The sequence below is a fragment of the Mirounga leonina genome, unplaced genomic scaffold (genome assembly GCF_011800145.1).
Source record: "Mirounga leonina isolate KUSES-001 unplaced genomic scaffold, KU_Mleo_1.0 Mir_114, whole genome shotgun sequence".
Classification (NCBI taxonomy): domain Eukaryota; kingdom Metazoa; phylum Chordata; class Mammalia; order Carnivora; family Phocidae; genus Mirounga; species Mirounga leonina.
Genome location: NW_023270265.1, coordinates 34,588,852 through 34,605,563, shown reverse-complemented (window position 1 = coordinate 34,605,563; position 16,712 = coordinate 34,588,852). Strand labels below are relative to the sequence as shown.

The window sequence follows — 16,712 nt, the reverse complement described above, 5'->3', positions numbered from 1 at the left end:
TATAATAAATATTTTCCTATTTTCTGATCTGGAGGTGGTTCATTAAGAGTTCTCCTATTTGAGGGGTGCTCAGTCAGAAGAGCATGCAATTCTTGATCTCAGGGTTGTTCAGTTCAGCCCCACACTGGGTGTAGAGATTACTTAAATAAATAAAACAAAGAGTTCTCTTAACTGAAAGACTTTTACACAACCGTAAAGTTTACTTTATATTCAAGGAAGATCCTCCTGGCATTAGTTCTTCATACACAATTAGAGTAAGTGCAGTTTTTTAAAACTACACTGTATTTTAAACAAATTTCTATTATGTTAAGGAAATACATCCTTTCTGGTCTGTCTTTTCTCTTAATTCTAGCTACACACTGCTGCCCTCTGCATTTCAGTTCTTCCAAATTGCCACCCCAATTATCACAAACCTAGTTTCCATCTCTATAGGTTATCTGATTCAATGAGAGGGATATGTCCGTGTATGTAGAGAAGAAGAGGGAAGGCCCCTTCAAAAAAGCAAGAAGGCACTAGAGCAAGATGTTGTCACAGTCCAAAAGAGCCCATCTGAGAGGAGGGCCTTAAGGGTCCTGCAACAGACCCCAATCCCCCAGAGAAAGTTCTTTCCTGGCATTTATGTAGCCTCTTTGTATCACAGGATTTTATATATATATTTTAATATTTTATTTATTTGACAGAGAGATTTAGCGAGAGCAGGAACAGAAACGGGGAGTGGGACAGGGCGAAGCAGGCTTCCCGCGGAGCAGGGAACCCGATCCGGGGCTCGATTCCAGGACCCTGGGATCATGACCTGAGCAGAAGGCAGACGCTTAAGGACTGAGCCACCCAGGCACCCTGGATTTTATATTTTTAACTGGAAAAAATGATACACGTATGGAAAAAATTTAGAAAGGGTAAACAGCGAAAAATATAATCAGTGAAAACATTTGGCTTCTATTCCAAATCTCTCGATAGGTTTATGTATATATACAGTATATATTATTAAAAACATACATTTCTTTCTAAACGTAAATGGAAGTATTCACATCACTCTGCTTATCATTCAAAACTTGGAGACTGTTCCCTTTCAGGCGAGATTAACCTATATAATTTACTTTATTAAAACCAAGCAGGTTCTAACAAAATGTTTTAAATAAATCAACCTTCTCTTCAACAGGTTCTGCCACAATTAGCTTTTTATTGCTACCAAGGCTTTTATTATATAAAGCGATGGCTCTAAAACTTGAACCGATATTGGTTATCACCTGGAGCGCTTTAAAACAGGTTGCTGAGCCACCTCGAGTTTCGGATTCAGAAGGTCTGGAGTGGGTGCTGAGAATTTGGCACTCGTAATAAATCACCAGGCGATGGTGACGCAGGGGTTGCGCGGACCACATTTTGCGAACGAACCACTATGATGCACGCCGCATTAAACTCCGTTCCTCCCACCTCCCAGCGCCGCTCGTCTAAGAAGGCACACGCGATTACTCCCTGGGGAACTTCAGGACAGGTCCAACACCACACAGTCCTAAAGAAGTCAAACACCCGGCACGCGCAGCAGAAACTGGGATAAGACAAACCTACATCCGGCGTCTGGCGCAACCTAGCTACGCCATTTCCTTTCTATGAAGCTCCGCCCACTCCGCGTCCCTAACGCAAGGCTGGGCGGCCCAGAGAAAGCTGGGAATCACGTGGGTAGGGCGGCGTCTCGCGAGGCTTTTAATCTCTCGCGAGACTTGAACCGCTTCTGTCTTTTCCTCCTTCCACTGCCCGGCTTTCTTCCCCTCCCCCACATTGCCGACTAAGTTCTCGCGTTTCGGACGGAGTCGCCTTGTTGTTGCCGCGGAGATTTCTGCTGCTGCCGCTGCTGCCACTATCGCCGCCGCCACCACTGGGCTCGTTTGCCCCGACCCCTTCCTGCCGCCCTGCCCCCAGCCCCACACAAGGTAACGAAGCCGGCGAGGGAGAGAGCAGGGCCTCGCCGGGCCTCGGCCTCTCCCTGGTGGAAGCGGAGGCCTGAGGCCGAGGAGCGGGCCGCGTTGGAGAGGCCTGGGCGCCGGCAAGAGTCTTAGGGGCCCGGCCTCCTCTGCCACCCAGAGCTGGGCCCTGAGCGGCCCCGGACGGGGCTGGGACCTCCGTGCGGTGGCGACGACCGGGGCTAACCCAGGAAACCGGTCGGGTGGGGTCGGGATGGCGAGGCCTCTTGAGGAAGCCCTCAGCGAGAGTCCCCTGCGGAGCGCGTTTGGGGGTGTGAGGCTCCGGCACTGCTGGGGTCCTCGCCGTTTGTGTTTTCCGTTTCCCTGGAGCTTGTGTTTGAATTTCGAGGTCTGAAATAATCGACCAGTTGTGGCGGGCTTTGAGGTGTTGGGTGCCTGGCTTGCTCTAGCTTTGGAGCCCTTTCCAGTTCCAGGCGGTGGTTGGACGGGAATTGTAAGACAGAGAAGGGTCCCCGGAAACCCCGCGTGTTTGCTTTATAAGTCGAGAAAGGATTCTTGTATCTTATTTTCCGGAGGAGAATGAGCCAGATCGGGAGAAAGGCACGCTCCTTACAATGCCTAAATGGGATAGGGTTTGTGCCGTTTTCTTTAATGAAGACGCTGCATCGGCGATATTTAAGCGGCCGGGTGAAACATTTTTGCTCTGGAGAAGAGGTTCTGAACACGCTTACTGATTAATAGCTCACGTAGAGAGTATTATTTATGTAGTTAATCCAAAAGCCATTTATATTTTGTTTTGGAAGTATTCTTTAGTGCTTAAAAGTAGTTTTTTCCTTAATTCTCGACTCTTCCAACAGATTAGTGCCCCCCCCACCCCCCGCTGGCGAAGATGTAACAACCCTGTTAATTGAGCCAAATACAGTCTCTTCCCTGTTACAGGAGTTTAAAGAAAATTAGAAATTATCCTTTTTCCTTTTGTCTTAGCTCTTGTCCGATAAATTCCACACAGAAACAAAACAAGTTTATAATCTGCGGAATCCATTCCCTTGAAGCTTGTATTTGACGCACAGCTTTTCTCAGAACTAAGAGTAAAGGTAATGGTATTAAATTAAGCTGCAGCAATGAATTATATTAAGGAGTTGGGAGCAAAACTGGTAAGGATTAAGTCAGGCAGACAGGGAAATTATTTTTTATGGTGTTTTTGGTTCAGTTTTCATGGTCTTACCTTTTTTATTTTCCCCAGATGTCAGAGGATCTAGCAAAGCAGCTGGCAAGCTACAAAGCTCAACTCCAGCAAGTTGAAGCTGCATTGTCTGGAAATGGAGAAAATGAAGATTTGCTAAAATTAAAGAAAGATTTACAAGTAAGTATAAGAGGACACTAATAGTTACATTGCTTAGAAAAAGTATTTCTTTGGTTTTCAAATGATTTATTGCTTAGGATCCAAAGCACCATTTGGAGGGGAGTGTTTCTTCCACTATCCTCCCTTGTGTGAACATGTGTATATGCACATGTACATGGCTCACAGAGGTAGGGTTGCTTCCTCAGTTGTATACATCAAAATGAGTAAAGCATTGTTCTTATGTAAATCTTGTCTCCATATAATTTTTAAAAATAAGAGTTGAATTTAGAAGTCTCTGTCAAACCTAGAGAATAGGTACATACAACTTTACAGTGCAAAGTGCTTTTATTTTTAAAGATCTGGCAAAGGAAATTTAGTTTGAGAGGTAACCAAAAGGAGAAAAATACATGGAATTTAAAAAGTTAACTATGCTGGTATTTAAAAAAAAAAACAAATGTGGAAGCATTTTATAAGTGATGAAAACAATGAGAAAAATACAACCTGATAAGATTCTTTTTAATGTCACAAGATTCTTTGAAAATGAGTGTGTGTGTGTTTCAAAGCTAGCAGGTAAACACCTGGTATTGAAAAACACATTATAAAGATATGTAAAGGGATACTTGTTCTCTGCATAAGTGTTACATAATGTTTGAATTTAAGGCTAGATTTTACATTGTAGTTCTTGACACTTGTTGAAGTTAAATTGAGTGGATGTGGAAAGGAGATCTTAATTTGTTTTGTCATGGGAAAGTTCAGTAGGTATGAAACTTGCCTTTTTAAAACCTGCACTGGGGTTTCAAGACAAGCATAAAACCATTATAGTAAATATCTGTTGTTTCTCAGAACATGAGGTGGATTAATAAAAATACTGTATATATATACACACATATATATCACTTCATTTTAGTAAATTTGAGAGCTTAAAATTTTGAGCCTGGTTTTTTTGAAAGTTTTAAAAGGTGTTTTGATTTGATGGTCTTTCTTTACCGATTTAGTATAAAACTAGAATCATCTTTATCCTGTCTAAATCCTTTTCCTCCCTTTATCATCCTCTTGCCCATTAAAATTAATATTTTAGGGATATTAGAACTGTAAATAAATGAAACTTATTTGAAATGGGGTCCAGATACAAGGACTTTGAAAGAGTTTATCTGGGCATAATTAAAATTAGTTGAATATTTTCAGGTTCAAATTGTGGAATTAGGATAAACTTGCCTGAAGTTGCAATAGTATGTAATTTTTAAAAACACAGAATATGGGACCCCTCTTCAGTATGTAAAAGTCAGGCCCGTGAATTTGAGAGTGCTAGTCAATACTAAAAATTTGTTTGGGGAGCAATTTCTCCCACCCCCAGGCCAACTTTCTGTTTACCTCAAAGAGAGATTCTGGCATGCATCTTCTTTTACCAGCTTAAAAGCGGTCCTTTTTTTTCTTTGAAGAAAATAAAACATTGTTGGTATTATGTATATTGCTTCCTGGGCAGTTGGAAGAAGCTTATGTGTGGAACTGGTAGAGGGGAAGTTGGGAGTGAAGGTTGAAACTCAACATTATTGTGAGGTGTTTTTTTTTTTTAATATTTCTAGAATAAACTGTCAAGGGTCTAGGCAGAATTGCCTTACTATGACATGATCTATAGTGGAAGTATTGTAGGGAGAGAGACTGTTGTGGTAGGTATTATAATAAGCACATAAATGGCTTACTTAGTGTTCAGTTAATAATGACCTGGGGGTCATTTATCTGTAAGTATCCTCTTTTCTATAACCATTTAGAACAGCATTGTCCAGTAGAACTTTGTGTCATGATGAAAGTGTTTTATATTTCCTGTGTCGTACTGTAGCTACTAGGGACTACTGAATATTTGAAATATGGCTAGGGTAGCTAAGAACTGAATTTTTAATTTTTTTTAAGTAGCCACTTGTGACTACTATATTGGATAGCACAGATTTAGAAGCTTAAGTTCTAAAACTTCAGATAGTAGTAATGCAGAATGTCTTTCCTGACCAATCTTGATCACGGTTTCTTTTCCTCTTTGTCATGAAAACACATTTTTCATTTCGGTTTGCTAGATACAGGTCTATTTTGAACTGAAAATTACTCAAAGATAGAAGACATCATTGAAGATTAGATAAAGTTTTGAAAAGTGTTTGGGTGTCTGCTTCCACCTAGTAATTGTTGTCTCCATTGATTACAGTTATATCTTGTTTTATCATGGATTTTTAAAAAATATTTTTCCTTTTTATCTCTTCTCTGTTTCTGGGATATATACCTCATGCCTTTGATATTTAATTCTGCCTTTTATATTTGCTGAAAATTTGTTCAGACTAATGACTGAGTTTGTGGCCTCCTTTGTTTTGTGTTCCTTTAGTGGAATGTATTTACCCTGGTTATGAATTTGTTTGCCCTTTCATTTATGACAAAATGCTTTTCTGCATTTTTTTTCAGTGACTTCATTTTGCCAGTAAGGCTTCCATGTTTATCTTTTTTATGTACTGTCTTTCACATAAAGTTACTCAGCAGGCAGCATATTAATCTACTGAAGTCCTAATTGCCTCTTTTCACTTAAAAAAGTGGGTATAGTAAGATCTAGGCTAGCTACCCAACTAGCTCCCCAGGCAGTCTGTGATAATCACAAAAATAGTCAATTTATTAGGCTGTTTTGCTGAATAAACTGGTTCTAAAGGAGGCAGGGGTCAAGTCACTTGTCTCATATATTACAGTGGCTCTCTGCATCCCCGAAACGCCTTCCTTCAGTAAGCAGAGTGCTTGAGTGCACCCTTTGACCTGCTGATATGTAGATCACAACATCTGATGCTTCCTGGAATTGCCGATTACTGTAACTGCTGCCCATCTGTCGATGAAGGAGCAGTTTCAGAACTCAGACTTGGGGGAGGAAAAGTAATTAATGGTATGTACCTTTAAGAACCCCCTCATACATAAAATAGTTTCTCTAATACTTTGGTCCGTATGCACATGTAAAGAAAACATTGAGAAGGGTCTTCATAGTTTGTTGGGAGGGGTATGTGAAACATGGCAAAATGAACGGACAACTAGGGATAAATGCTTTTGATTTTTTTTAAAGTGTCACTTCAGTGCTGGGCTCTGAAAATTGTAACATGCACAGCTTTTCAGGACCCTTTGTTAAAAATGTATTTCTTTATGAAAATAAAATGGTAAGATGCTCTATGCTAAGAGAGGTAGAGTTCTAAATCTGAGACCTACAAATAGAGAAATCATGTTTGTGCTTTAGTTAAATGAAATTATTTAATGATAGGGATTATATTGGCTCTTGAGTCAGGCTTACTGGATTATATTCTTGGCCCTAATAGTGGTTGATTAAAAACAAGACTGGATAATTCTCTCCTTCTTTGTAATAGTACATGATCTATTTATGTGGAAGTTCTTTGCTTTATTTGCAAAGGATTGTCTAATTAAAAGGTATTTAAATGGCTCTTTGGCACCTAATAAAATCTCATTAAAGATACTACTCTACTGAATTTTTAACTCAAATCTGAGTTAGTCTAGTTTTTTAATTCACAAAACTGGCCTTTCTCCCAATGGCTTAATATTTCTTTTTTTTTTTTTGAAGGCTCAAATATTAGTTTTTCAGAAATAGCCGTGAAGATCTAGAATCTTTAGGGGAAAGGTAATATATAATTTCTTGGCTACTGAACCAAAACTATTTTAAAACTTCAACAGGAGCCATAAGAAACTCAGTATAAAGTTTAACTTTGCTAAGTTTTCTCCCAAAACACAGTGTGATGTTTTAAGGTATTTTATATGCAACAGTGGGGGCAGGTATGCAAGTTTTTAAAATAAATCAGATAAGGTGATGCATTACATAGGTCTTCATCAGAGTAAAAATATAGCAGATCGGTAGCACAATCTATCAGTTCGTTCGTACTATTAAGTTTTTTAACCATCCCTACCAAATACCCTTGAATGAAGCCAGTAAGTATCAACATGATAGAGAAAAAATACTTGCCACACAGGAAGATAACTGCCTGCCTGTGTGTTATATTTATTTTATTTTTTCCTTTTAAATGAAGCTGTGCTACTGTGCTTTTTAGAATATTTTATTTATTATTATTTTTTAAGATTTTATTTATTTATTTGTCACACAAAGAGATAGAGAACACAAGCAGTGGGGAGCGGCAGGCAGAGGGAGAGGGAGAAGCAGGCTCCCCGCGGAGCAGGGAGCCCGATGTGGGACTCGATCCCAGGACCCTGGAATCCTGACCCGAGCCGAAGGCAGATGTTTAACCTACTGAGCCACCCAGGCGTCCCTGCTTTTTAGAATATTTTAAATCTAACTTGGTAATTTGCTTACCTGGATGGGGTAAGTTTTATAATAAATGAATAGGAAGACTACTGGCTTTTTATATGGGCCTATAGTATTTTAGTAGAAGTATGTATGAACAGGAACATTTTTATTACTAATAAGGCTGCTTCTCAAGAGGTTTGGGTTTTGTTTTGGTTTGTTTTTTTTGACAGGGGTGGAGAAGAACATGTTGGCTAGAGAGTTCATACTTCTGCCAAGTAATGCCCTGTAAAACAGTCCAGGTGCATGAAATATATGTGACAAGATGTGAGATAAAAGTGATCTTGAACCTAGTTTAGTCCTTCATAATTGACTATTTCTCATATTAGATCTTTGTAGCTAAAATAGGCACTTAGAAATAATGCATGGTAAGGGCACCTTGCTGGCTCAGTCAGTAGAGCAGGTGAGTCCTGATTTCAGAGCCGGGAGTTCAGGCCCCACATTGGGTGTAGAGCTTAGTTGAAAAAAGAAATCATGCATGGTATAAGCTCAAGTCTACCCTTTTTTGTTAGTATTTGAGGTTAATAAATTGAAAGGCAACTGTCCGGGTTTAAATCCCAGTTCCACCACTGTATAAAATACCGTATCTTAGTTTCTTTGTGAGGATAATCACAGTACCTACATCATAGTATTGTTATGAACTACAAATAAGTATGTGTAGTGTACTTATTAATAAATGGTATATGGTGTGAGAGCTATCATCATCAAAACCTGAAAACCTGTTGAAAGTAGGTGATAAACGAATTACAAAAGTAATGTTATGGTTTTTGTTTTTTCTTTTTAGGAAGTTATAGAACTAACCAAAGACCTTCTGTCAACTCAGCCTTCAGAAACTCTTGCAAGTTCAGACAGTTTTGCTTCTACTCAGCCCACTCATTCATGGAAAGTAGGAGACAAGTGTATGGCAATCTGGAGTGAAGATGGACAGTAAGTGTAGAAAAAACTCTAACTATAACATGAAATAATAAAATACAATGGTAAGAAGTTTTTATTCAGTTTGAACTACCCTATTTTAATCTTTCTATGTAGCCAATATGATTTGTAGAGCCAATTTAATTATTGGGAGGTTACCACTAATGCAGTTCGGTTTTTAGCTTTTTTTTTTTTTTAAGATTTTATTTATTTATTTGACAGAGAGAGACACAGCGAGAGAGGGAACACAAGCAGGGGGAGTGGGAGAGGGAGAAGCAGGCTTCCTGCCGAGCAGGGAGCCCGATGTGGGGCTCGATCCCAGGACCCTGGGATCATGACCTGAGCCGAAGGCAGACACTTAACCGACTGAGCCACCCAGATGCCCCAGTTTTTAGCTTTAGATTACATTTTGGGGCAGTTGAAGGGCTTGGATCCTAGAAGAGAGAAAAATCAAAGCTGAGGAAAATGAATGGATAGCTTAAATAATCTTAAATTTTTTCCTCAAATTGAAAATTGAGTGAATTGGTTGGCTATTTTAGACTTGGGTAAAACACATACACTGAAATTATTCCTATAAAAAATACCTTTTTGGGGCACCTGGGTGGCTCAGTCGTTAAGCGTCTGCCTTCGCCTCAGGTCATGATCCCAGGATCCTGGGATCGAGCCCTGCATCGGGCTCCCCGCTCGGCAGGAAGCCTGCTTCTCCCTCTCTCATTCCCCCTGCTTGTGTTCCCTCTCTCGCTGTGTGTGTCTCTGTCAAATAAATAAAATATTTTAAGAAACCCAAAAAAACCTTTTCTCAGATACTGACTAAAGCACATGTAATAGACATATAAGAGACTTTCCTGACAATATTTTGATTAGGACCCCTTTTTTGATAGTAGATGGCTAACTCCAACCGCTCTTTTGTATTACCTTTACTAAAGAGCCAACTGATGACAGAAGTTCCATTTGAGACACATGTAATAGTTGAAGCACTGCAGTGTAAGTCTTATAGGCGGAGTACTAAACCTTTACTCACCTGCTTACAGTCATGATATCTTTACAGGTGTTACGAAGCGGAGATCGAGGAGATAGATGAAGAAAATGGCACTGCTGCAATCACCTTTGCTGGCTACGGCAATGCTGAAGTGACCCCACTCTTGAACCTCAAGCCTGTAGAAGAAGGAAGGAAGGCAAAGGAGGACAGTGGCAACAAACCCATGTCAAAGTAAGTGATTTTGACTTTAGTAGTTTAAGTGTAATCTTCCCCATTTTGGTAGTTGAGGTAGTCCACAGCATCCATGCGGGCTAGATTAAGGTAAAAAGGTTATAATACTCTCTACCATTATTTTGAAGATTAGCAATGTAGGGTCAACCTTGTCTGTATGTGTATGCCTAGGCCCACTTAGGTATTGAGTATATTTATTAGGATACTATGTACCTCTCACTAAGCCAGGTGTTGGGTTTCCACCACAGTGAAGACAACCAGCTTGGGCCTTGTCCTGATTGAGTTTATAGTCTAGAGAACAAAACACAAAATTAAAGAAGAACTTTAATAGTTAAGTATAGAAATTTTGAAGGGAACATAATGGCTACTTTAAGGAACAAAGAAAAGATACCTAAACTTCGCTTTAGTCATCAGGGCAAATGTCTTTGAGAAAATGACATCTGAACTGAGATGTGGGGGCGCCTGGGTGGCTCAGTCAGTTAAGCGACTGCCTTCCGCTCAGGTCATGATCCTCAGGGTCCTGGGATCGAGCCCCGAATCGGGCTCCCTGCTCAGTGGGAAGCCTGCTTCTCCTTCTCCCTCTGCTGTTTCCCCTGTTTGTGTGTGCGTGCACTCTCCCTCTCTCTCTCTCAAATAAATCTTTAAAAAAAATTTTTTTTAACTGAGATTTGAAAAGGAATTAGCCAGATAATGAGTGAACTTCAAGGTATGACCTTGGGCAAACTGCTTAACTTCTTTCCTTATTTGTAAAACACGGTTGATCGTATCTACATTGTAGGGTTGTAAGGATTAAATGTTAGCATTTATAAGCGTGTAGCACAGTTCTTGACATGTAGTAAGAGTTCAGTAAATGTTTTTAAAAACTTCTAAAAAAGAAAACAAGGTTGGAACATAGAGGTAACAGAAACAAATTCCTGTGGTAAAAATTTGGGACTTTTAAAGGTGGGTGGTTTGATAAGAGAGGAGGTTAGAGAGGTCAAGGCCAGATCACAGAGCTTGACCACCACTGGTGGATTTCACATAGAGGAGATATGTGATCACAGTTGAACTTCCAAATAATCACTAACAGCAGAGGGAAGGCAGCTACTGATGTGATCCAGGTGTGAGATAATGTGGCCTGAACCCAGGGAGCAGCGGTAGGAGAAGTGTATGGTTTGAATGGTATTTAAGAGGTAGAATTAACAATATTTTGGTTTAACTTACACATATTTGCCACAATTTTCTCTTTTTCGGATTTGTCACGAGTTTTTAAAACTTAAGTTGCTACATAAATATATTTGAATTTGGAAAAATTACATCACGTGAGTATCCCAATGAGAAAATCAGATTGTAGAACAATGTAACATCTCTCTTTTTTTTTTTTTTAGTCTTTGACATCAGTGTAAAAAAGCTACACTTAACTTCATAGTGGTGATTATGTGATACAGAGGCATCTAGATTGTATTGCCTCTTTTTTAAAGACCTCTTTCTTCATCCTTTTGGTGAGAAAGTCAGTATGTTAACTGAGCAGAAATTATTGAGAAAGCTTTAGGCTCTGATCCTATATAGTGGAGTGTTTTTTGAAAGACTCCAACTTTTGTTTTTAAGAATTTTAAGCTGTGATCTCCTTGTATGCTGCTGTGCTCTTCCTGTCTAGGTGAAATAGTTTTGTCTGCATTGCATCTCTTTTCTAAATGCAGCACATTAACCTTGCTAACTGTCCGTTTAGAAATGGATAAAGGGGGGCGCCTGGGTGGCTCAGTTGGTTAAGCGACTGCCTTCGGCTCAGGTCATGATCCTGGAGTCCCGGGATCGAGTCCCGCATCGGGCTCCCTGCTCGACAGGGAGTCTGCTTCTCCCTCTGACCTTCCTCCCTCTCATGCTCTCTGTCTCTCATTCTGTCTCAAATAAATAAATAAAATCTTAAAAAAAAGAAAGAAATGGATAAAGGTTTAGATAGCTATTAATGTTAAAACTCATTTCTAAAATGCACCTGGCAAAAGCAATGTAAACATCAAAAAGTCATAGTTTAAATACTTGATTTGAGGAGTGCCTGGGTGGCTCAGTCAGTTGAGCAACTGAGTCTTGATTTCGGCTCAGGTCATGATCCTAGGGTCCTGGGATCAAGCCCCACATCAGACTCTGTGCACTTAGCACAGAGTTTGCTTCTCCCTGTGCTCCCCCCTTCCACTTGCACACACTCGCTTGCTCTCTGTAAAATAAAATCTTAAAAAAAATGTATTTGATTTGAATAGGTAACAGATTACAGATATGGTTTGAAAGCTTCCAGGGATGCTGTGTATTTCAAATAACATTTCTTAGTACTGGGTGATTGGCATTGTTGGTGTTAGTGCTTCTATTCATGTAATGTGTAAGTTTATTACAGATATTTTTGTGTTTTTTTGTTTTTTTTGTACTGCTAAATATCTCTAAGGAAATCATCTATTAAATCTTAAGAGTTGACATTTAGCTGTTATATCCACACAGAAAAGAAATGATTGCCCAACAGCGTGAATATAAAAAGAAGAAAGCTTTGAAAAAAGCCCAGAGAATAAAAGAACTTGAGCAGGAAAGAGAGGACCAGAAGGTTAAATGGCAACAGTTCAACAACAGAGCCTATTCTAAAAACAAAAAAGGCCAGGTTAGTAAATCCTTTCATTGTACTTCGTAAATTTGAAAAGTGTAATTGTCATTAAAATAACCTTAAAATGCAAAAGGGAGGTACATAGGTACATAGGTTTAAAAAAATACATAACTGGATCTTGAATTCAGAATCCTCTTTAATCTTCCGTTTGGCTTATTGTAAAATATCTCCATTAGCCACTGTCTCTCTGCAATAGAAACACTATGAATGAGAGAGTTTATATCATAAATTACAAAAGATCTAGATTGTTTACCCTTCTGTAAACTAAAATTTGAAAAACCATTTGGTACCTTACATACCACTTAGAGGGAGTGTGATGAACCCTACCTGCTTTGTTAACATGTTTTATATGCTGGGCATCCACTGGTAGATTTTATTTAAAAGAGAGCTCCAGTTCCCTTGATGTGTACTGCACTTATGTGTATTTTGGAAATGTTTTCCCCATAAAACTAATCAGAATGGTTTCTCTTTCATTTCCACTAGGTAAAAAGGAGTATTTTTGCTTCACCTGAGAGTGTAACTGGAAAAGTTGGAGTAGGAACTTGTGGAATTGCTGATAAACCTATGACACAGTATCAAGATACCTCTAAATACAATGTCAGGCATTTGATGCCTCAATAATCAGAAAAACTGTTGTATTTCATCTCTGCAGGGCTTTACATTTACCTTTTTATCCTTATATTTTTCTAAAGGTAAATTATTTGTTAGATGAGTAAGGAAGATACCATTGTCGTCCTTGTTTGACTTCAATAGAATGAAACTTGAAGAAATTGCATTTGATAACTGCTATTCATTTAACTTTTTGTTACTACTACCACAGATTTCCTCAGTTTGTTGAATAAAGCAACTTTTCTAGATAGATGCTGCATAAATACAGCACTAGATGAATTGTTGATCTTCCTAATATCAGGCCCTTACTTAATGGATGGTGTGTACTTTTTGTAAAGTCCTAACTTGGAATTTTCAGATGCTTTGAACTTGCCACGTATTGTAGCAATTCACTGGAACATCAAGGCAAAATACCAACCTGCTAAAGAGATCTTTTTTTTTTTCTTCAACTTAAACCCATAGCTGTTGTTAATTAAGCCTAAAAATAGGTTAATTTGATTAATGTAAAATGACAAACTTTGTTTTGAGGGTTTTCCTTCAATAATTTGTTCTTAAGCCTTTTAGGCTATCTCTAAAATTGATCCAGCTCTTAAAATTTTTTCATTGAGTTTTAATTGTGTATAAGAACCATGTTTAGGACCAGCTTCTTTTTCTAAGGGTTTTTTCCTGTTGTTGTGTTGTTCTTTTTTTTTTTTTTTTTTTTTTTTTTTTTTTAACATTTGCTCTTTTCCTGTGTTGATTTTTCCCTTATGGTAGTGGTACCATTTTTGGATGTGTAATGTTTATATAAGAAAACAAAAAGCTGATGTATAGCCCTGTATACAGTGTAGATACTATTTTTGTAAAAAAACAAAAAAAATCCCCAAGGCTAAATTAATGAACAAGAGTACTGAATGTTTCATCATTAAAAATTTATTGTATTTCTTGTGCATTAATCTGACCATAATTTCCCTGTATATTATGTTCATGTAGCTGAGTTTGTAATTTTTGTTAACTAGATCAAGTTGTCAGCATTTGTTGGTATAAGTGAACATCACAGTTATCCTGAGTTGAGTTTAAGCCAAATATATGCATAGTAAAGTGTCTTCCTATTAATGGAAGATGGTGATTTTTAGGGTATGTGTTAATTTCAGTTTTTGTATGTTTAACTTTTATTAAATAAAGTGTTTTTAAAATCTCCAGGGTGTGTTACCAGAAGGGTGGTGAAGTCCTAGCTGGCAGCACTGATAGTGATTAAGCTTCAGTCTTCTTGCTTGCATTCATCATTTCCACAGAAGAGAATATTGAGTATGTGATAAAGGTTTCAATAAATTCTTATGTACTTCTTCCATTAGACATAAGAAATTGGATCCTAAAGGACAAACTATTTTTATCTTAAGGGCTTGTGCTGTGTATAGACGTGTTTGTACATTTTTGGTAAAAGGAGACAATAAAAATTTTAATGACTTAAATATTTTGGCAAATTGAAACTTAGGACAGTGACGAGAACTAGAATTCTTTATCTTGCCCCTTCACCTCTCCCAACCCAGGAGGATCAGTTTTCCTTCCTATAATTTATGGCCACAGGGTAGAACATGTAGGACAGAATGAAAGGTGAAGTCTTTTTTAAATACAAGGCACAAATTACAGCAGAATAAGACTACTTAGCCTGAAGAACTCCTAAAAAATATACTGTTCTTGTTACCAGTGTAATAAATCTCTTAAGAATTAATAATGGTATCTTTGAAGGGTTGCAAGGGAACCCTTTAAATTCAAAAGCACTTGGAAAGAAATTTGGTACAATGGTGTGACCACACAGAATGGGTTTTGGTGAGATGACCTTGGTATGTTTGTTGGAGTAGTAATTTAGCTGTTACTTGTATAGGCAAGACTCTTAATGTTGAAACTTGTATCTCCTTTGACCCAAGGGCTTCCTTTCTGCACATTAATTTTACTGGAGGGGCTTTGCAGGAGAGAGAAAAGGAATAAAGGTGACCATACTATATAAAACATTAAAAAATATGAGATCAGGAGTCCCTGTGTCAAAAGACCTAGATGTGGCACTTTGAAAAGTCCTAGTGTCAAGATAATGACCATGTGTCTGGACTAAACTAAAAGGATCCCCGGGGGTGATGGAGCACCTATCTCCTAGTGTGATGCTTTCATGAGAAGCATGATAACCAGTGATATTTTACAAGTGAAGGTGGCTAAGTTCAATACTCTAAAACCAAATATGACTTTGTTATATATATAACACTCTGTTATAAAATTTAATGTAGTTTCCCCGCCAAGAAGGGAGTCTTGAAGCTCTGAAACTCAGAATGAGTTCATGATGTGAGTCATGTACAGCCCCCAAGTAGCTGTGGTTGCATGGATCTTCTCAAAATTTGACATTTTGTTACTGATCATTTCAAGGGAAGAACAGTCGTGATACCCCCCAAATAATTACATTTTAGTATCACAGACAATAAATGCTTTTTTAATTAACATGCAGAAAGGCCATCCTGGAAGAGCTGAGGACTCAGGAGCCAGACTGCTTTAGAATCCTGGCCCCTCATTTTTACCTTGTGTGTAACTTGTCTTAGCTTTCTCAGCTGTAGAATGAAGATTCCAGTTTCGTTAGGTTGTAAGGATGAGTGGTGAGTTAATATGTGTAAATTGCTTACAATACCTGACATGGTAAACACTGTAGAAGTGTTTGCTATTTACTGTGCCAAGTGGTAATGGTGACTTTTTTCCCTAACCTTAACAATGACAATTCACATTAACAATGCCCATTGCTTATAATCTGAAGCCTCTAATTATAAATGTATTACTGAACTGCTGTCGAATTACCAAAGTTATATATTAAGTACATGCCAGTAGAAGTTAAAATTTTTATATTAGAATATTTTAGGGCATGCCTCTGATGGGAAGGGAGTACAAGTTATAATAAAGTTACCCTAATGCTTGCTTAAAATTAAAAGCGGGATTTCTGGATCTGGGTCCTATTCCAGACCTATTTAGGCCAAAGTATGTCTGTTTCTGACAAACACCACAGGTGATTCTGATGTGCATCCCTGGCCTAGAACCATGTTTTACATTAAATGTAAAAACACTTTGGGGCGTCTGGGTGGCTCAGTTGGTTAAGCGACTGCCTTCGGCTCAGGTCATGATCCTGGAGTCCCGGGATCGAGTCCCACATCGGGCTCCCTGCTCAGCAGGGGGTCTGCTTCTCCCTCTGACCCTCTTCCCTCTCGTGCTGTCTCTCATTCTCTCAAATAAATAAATAAAAATCTTTAAAAAAAAAAACACTTTGATTTTTGAAATGAAGGAAAAATTACTAATGGGCAATTTCCTTAGCCCAATTATTAAGATTAGGCATCAGGGGCGCCTGGGTGGCTCAGTTGGTTAAGCGACTGCCTTCAGCTCAGGTCATGATCCCAGGGTCCTGGGATCGAGTCCCGCATCGGGCTCCCAGCTCAGCGGGGAGACTGCCTCTCCCTCTGACCCTCTCCTCTCTCATGCTGTTTCTCTCTCGCTCGCTCTCCAATAAATAAATAAATAAAATCTTTAAAAAAAAATATATCTGCTGAATTGTATTATTTGTATTATACTATGAAGCAACCGGTTAGTATAAATGGTAATTTACCTGTTCAACAGTAAATGTAAACATTCTTTATATCTAGGGTTTTAGAGCTGCAAGTTAAACTGAATTTTTACTACAGTGGAGAGGAAGAACATAGCAGGCAATAGAACAGGTAATACCACAGTTTAAACAAACAACACAAGTAATTGAATCCCCTTATACTATGATTTTT

At 38.6% G+C, this 16,712-nt stretch overlaps 1 protein-coding gene across 3 annotated transcripts; it reads left to right on the top strand.

Moving 5' to 3' along the window:
- Positions 1-1,724: 1,724 nt before the first annotated feature.
- SMNDC1 (survival motor neuron domain containing 1) lies at positions 1,725-14,384 on the top strand. 3 transcript variants are annotated; one of them, XM_035028804.1, is made up of 7 exons: positions 1,725-1,928; positions 3,163-3,282; positions 5,979-6,166; positions 8,364-8,506; positions 9,540-9,701; positions 12,168-12,321; positions 12,808-14,384. In XM_035028804.1, exons 3-7 carry the CDS (start codon positions 6,164-6,166, stop codon positions 12,943-12,945), a joined length of 600 nt encoding a protein of 199 aa, XP_034884695.1. In that variant the 5' UTR covers positions 1,725-1,928; positions 3,163-3,282; positions 5,979-6,163; the 3' UTR covers positions 12,946-14,384. The 3 variants fall into 3 exon arrangements, with proteins under 3 accessions (XP_034884695.1, XP_034884687.1, XP_034884702.1); XM_035028796.1 differs by lacking the exon at positions 5,979-6,166; XM_035028811.1 differs by lacking the exons at positions 1,725-1,928; positions 3,163-3,282 and having other exon boundaries at positions 5,590-6,166.
- Positions 14,385-16,712: the final 2,328 nt, after the last annotated feature.

What these genes read in the sequence shown, in the direction of transcription:
- SMNDC1 (XM_035028796.1), top strand. Translation starts at nt 3,163, where the DNA reads ATGTCAGAGGATCTAGCAAAGCAGCTGGCAAGCTACAAAGCTCAACTC. An exon ending in AATTAAAGAAAGATTTACAA is followed by an intron (nt 3,283 to 8,363) that starts GTAAGTATAAGA and finishes TTTTCTTTTTAG; the next exon opens with GAAGTTATAGAACTAACCAA. An exon ending in GGCAACAAACCCATGTCAAA is followed by an intron (nt 9,702 to 12,167) that starts GTAAGTGATTTT and finishes ATATCCACACAG; the next exon opens with AAAAGAAATGATTGCCCAAC.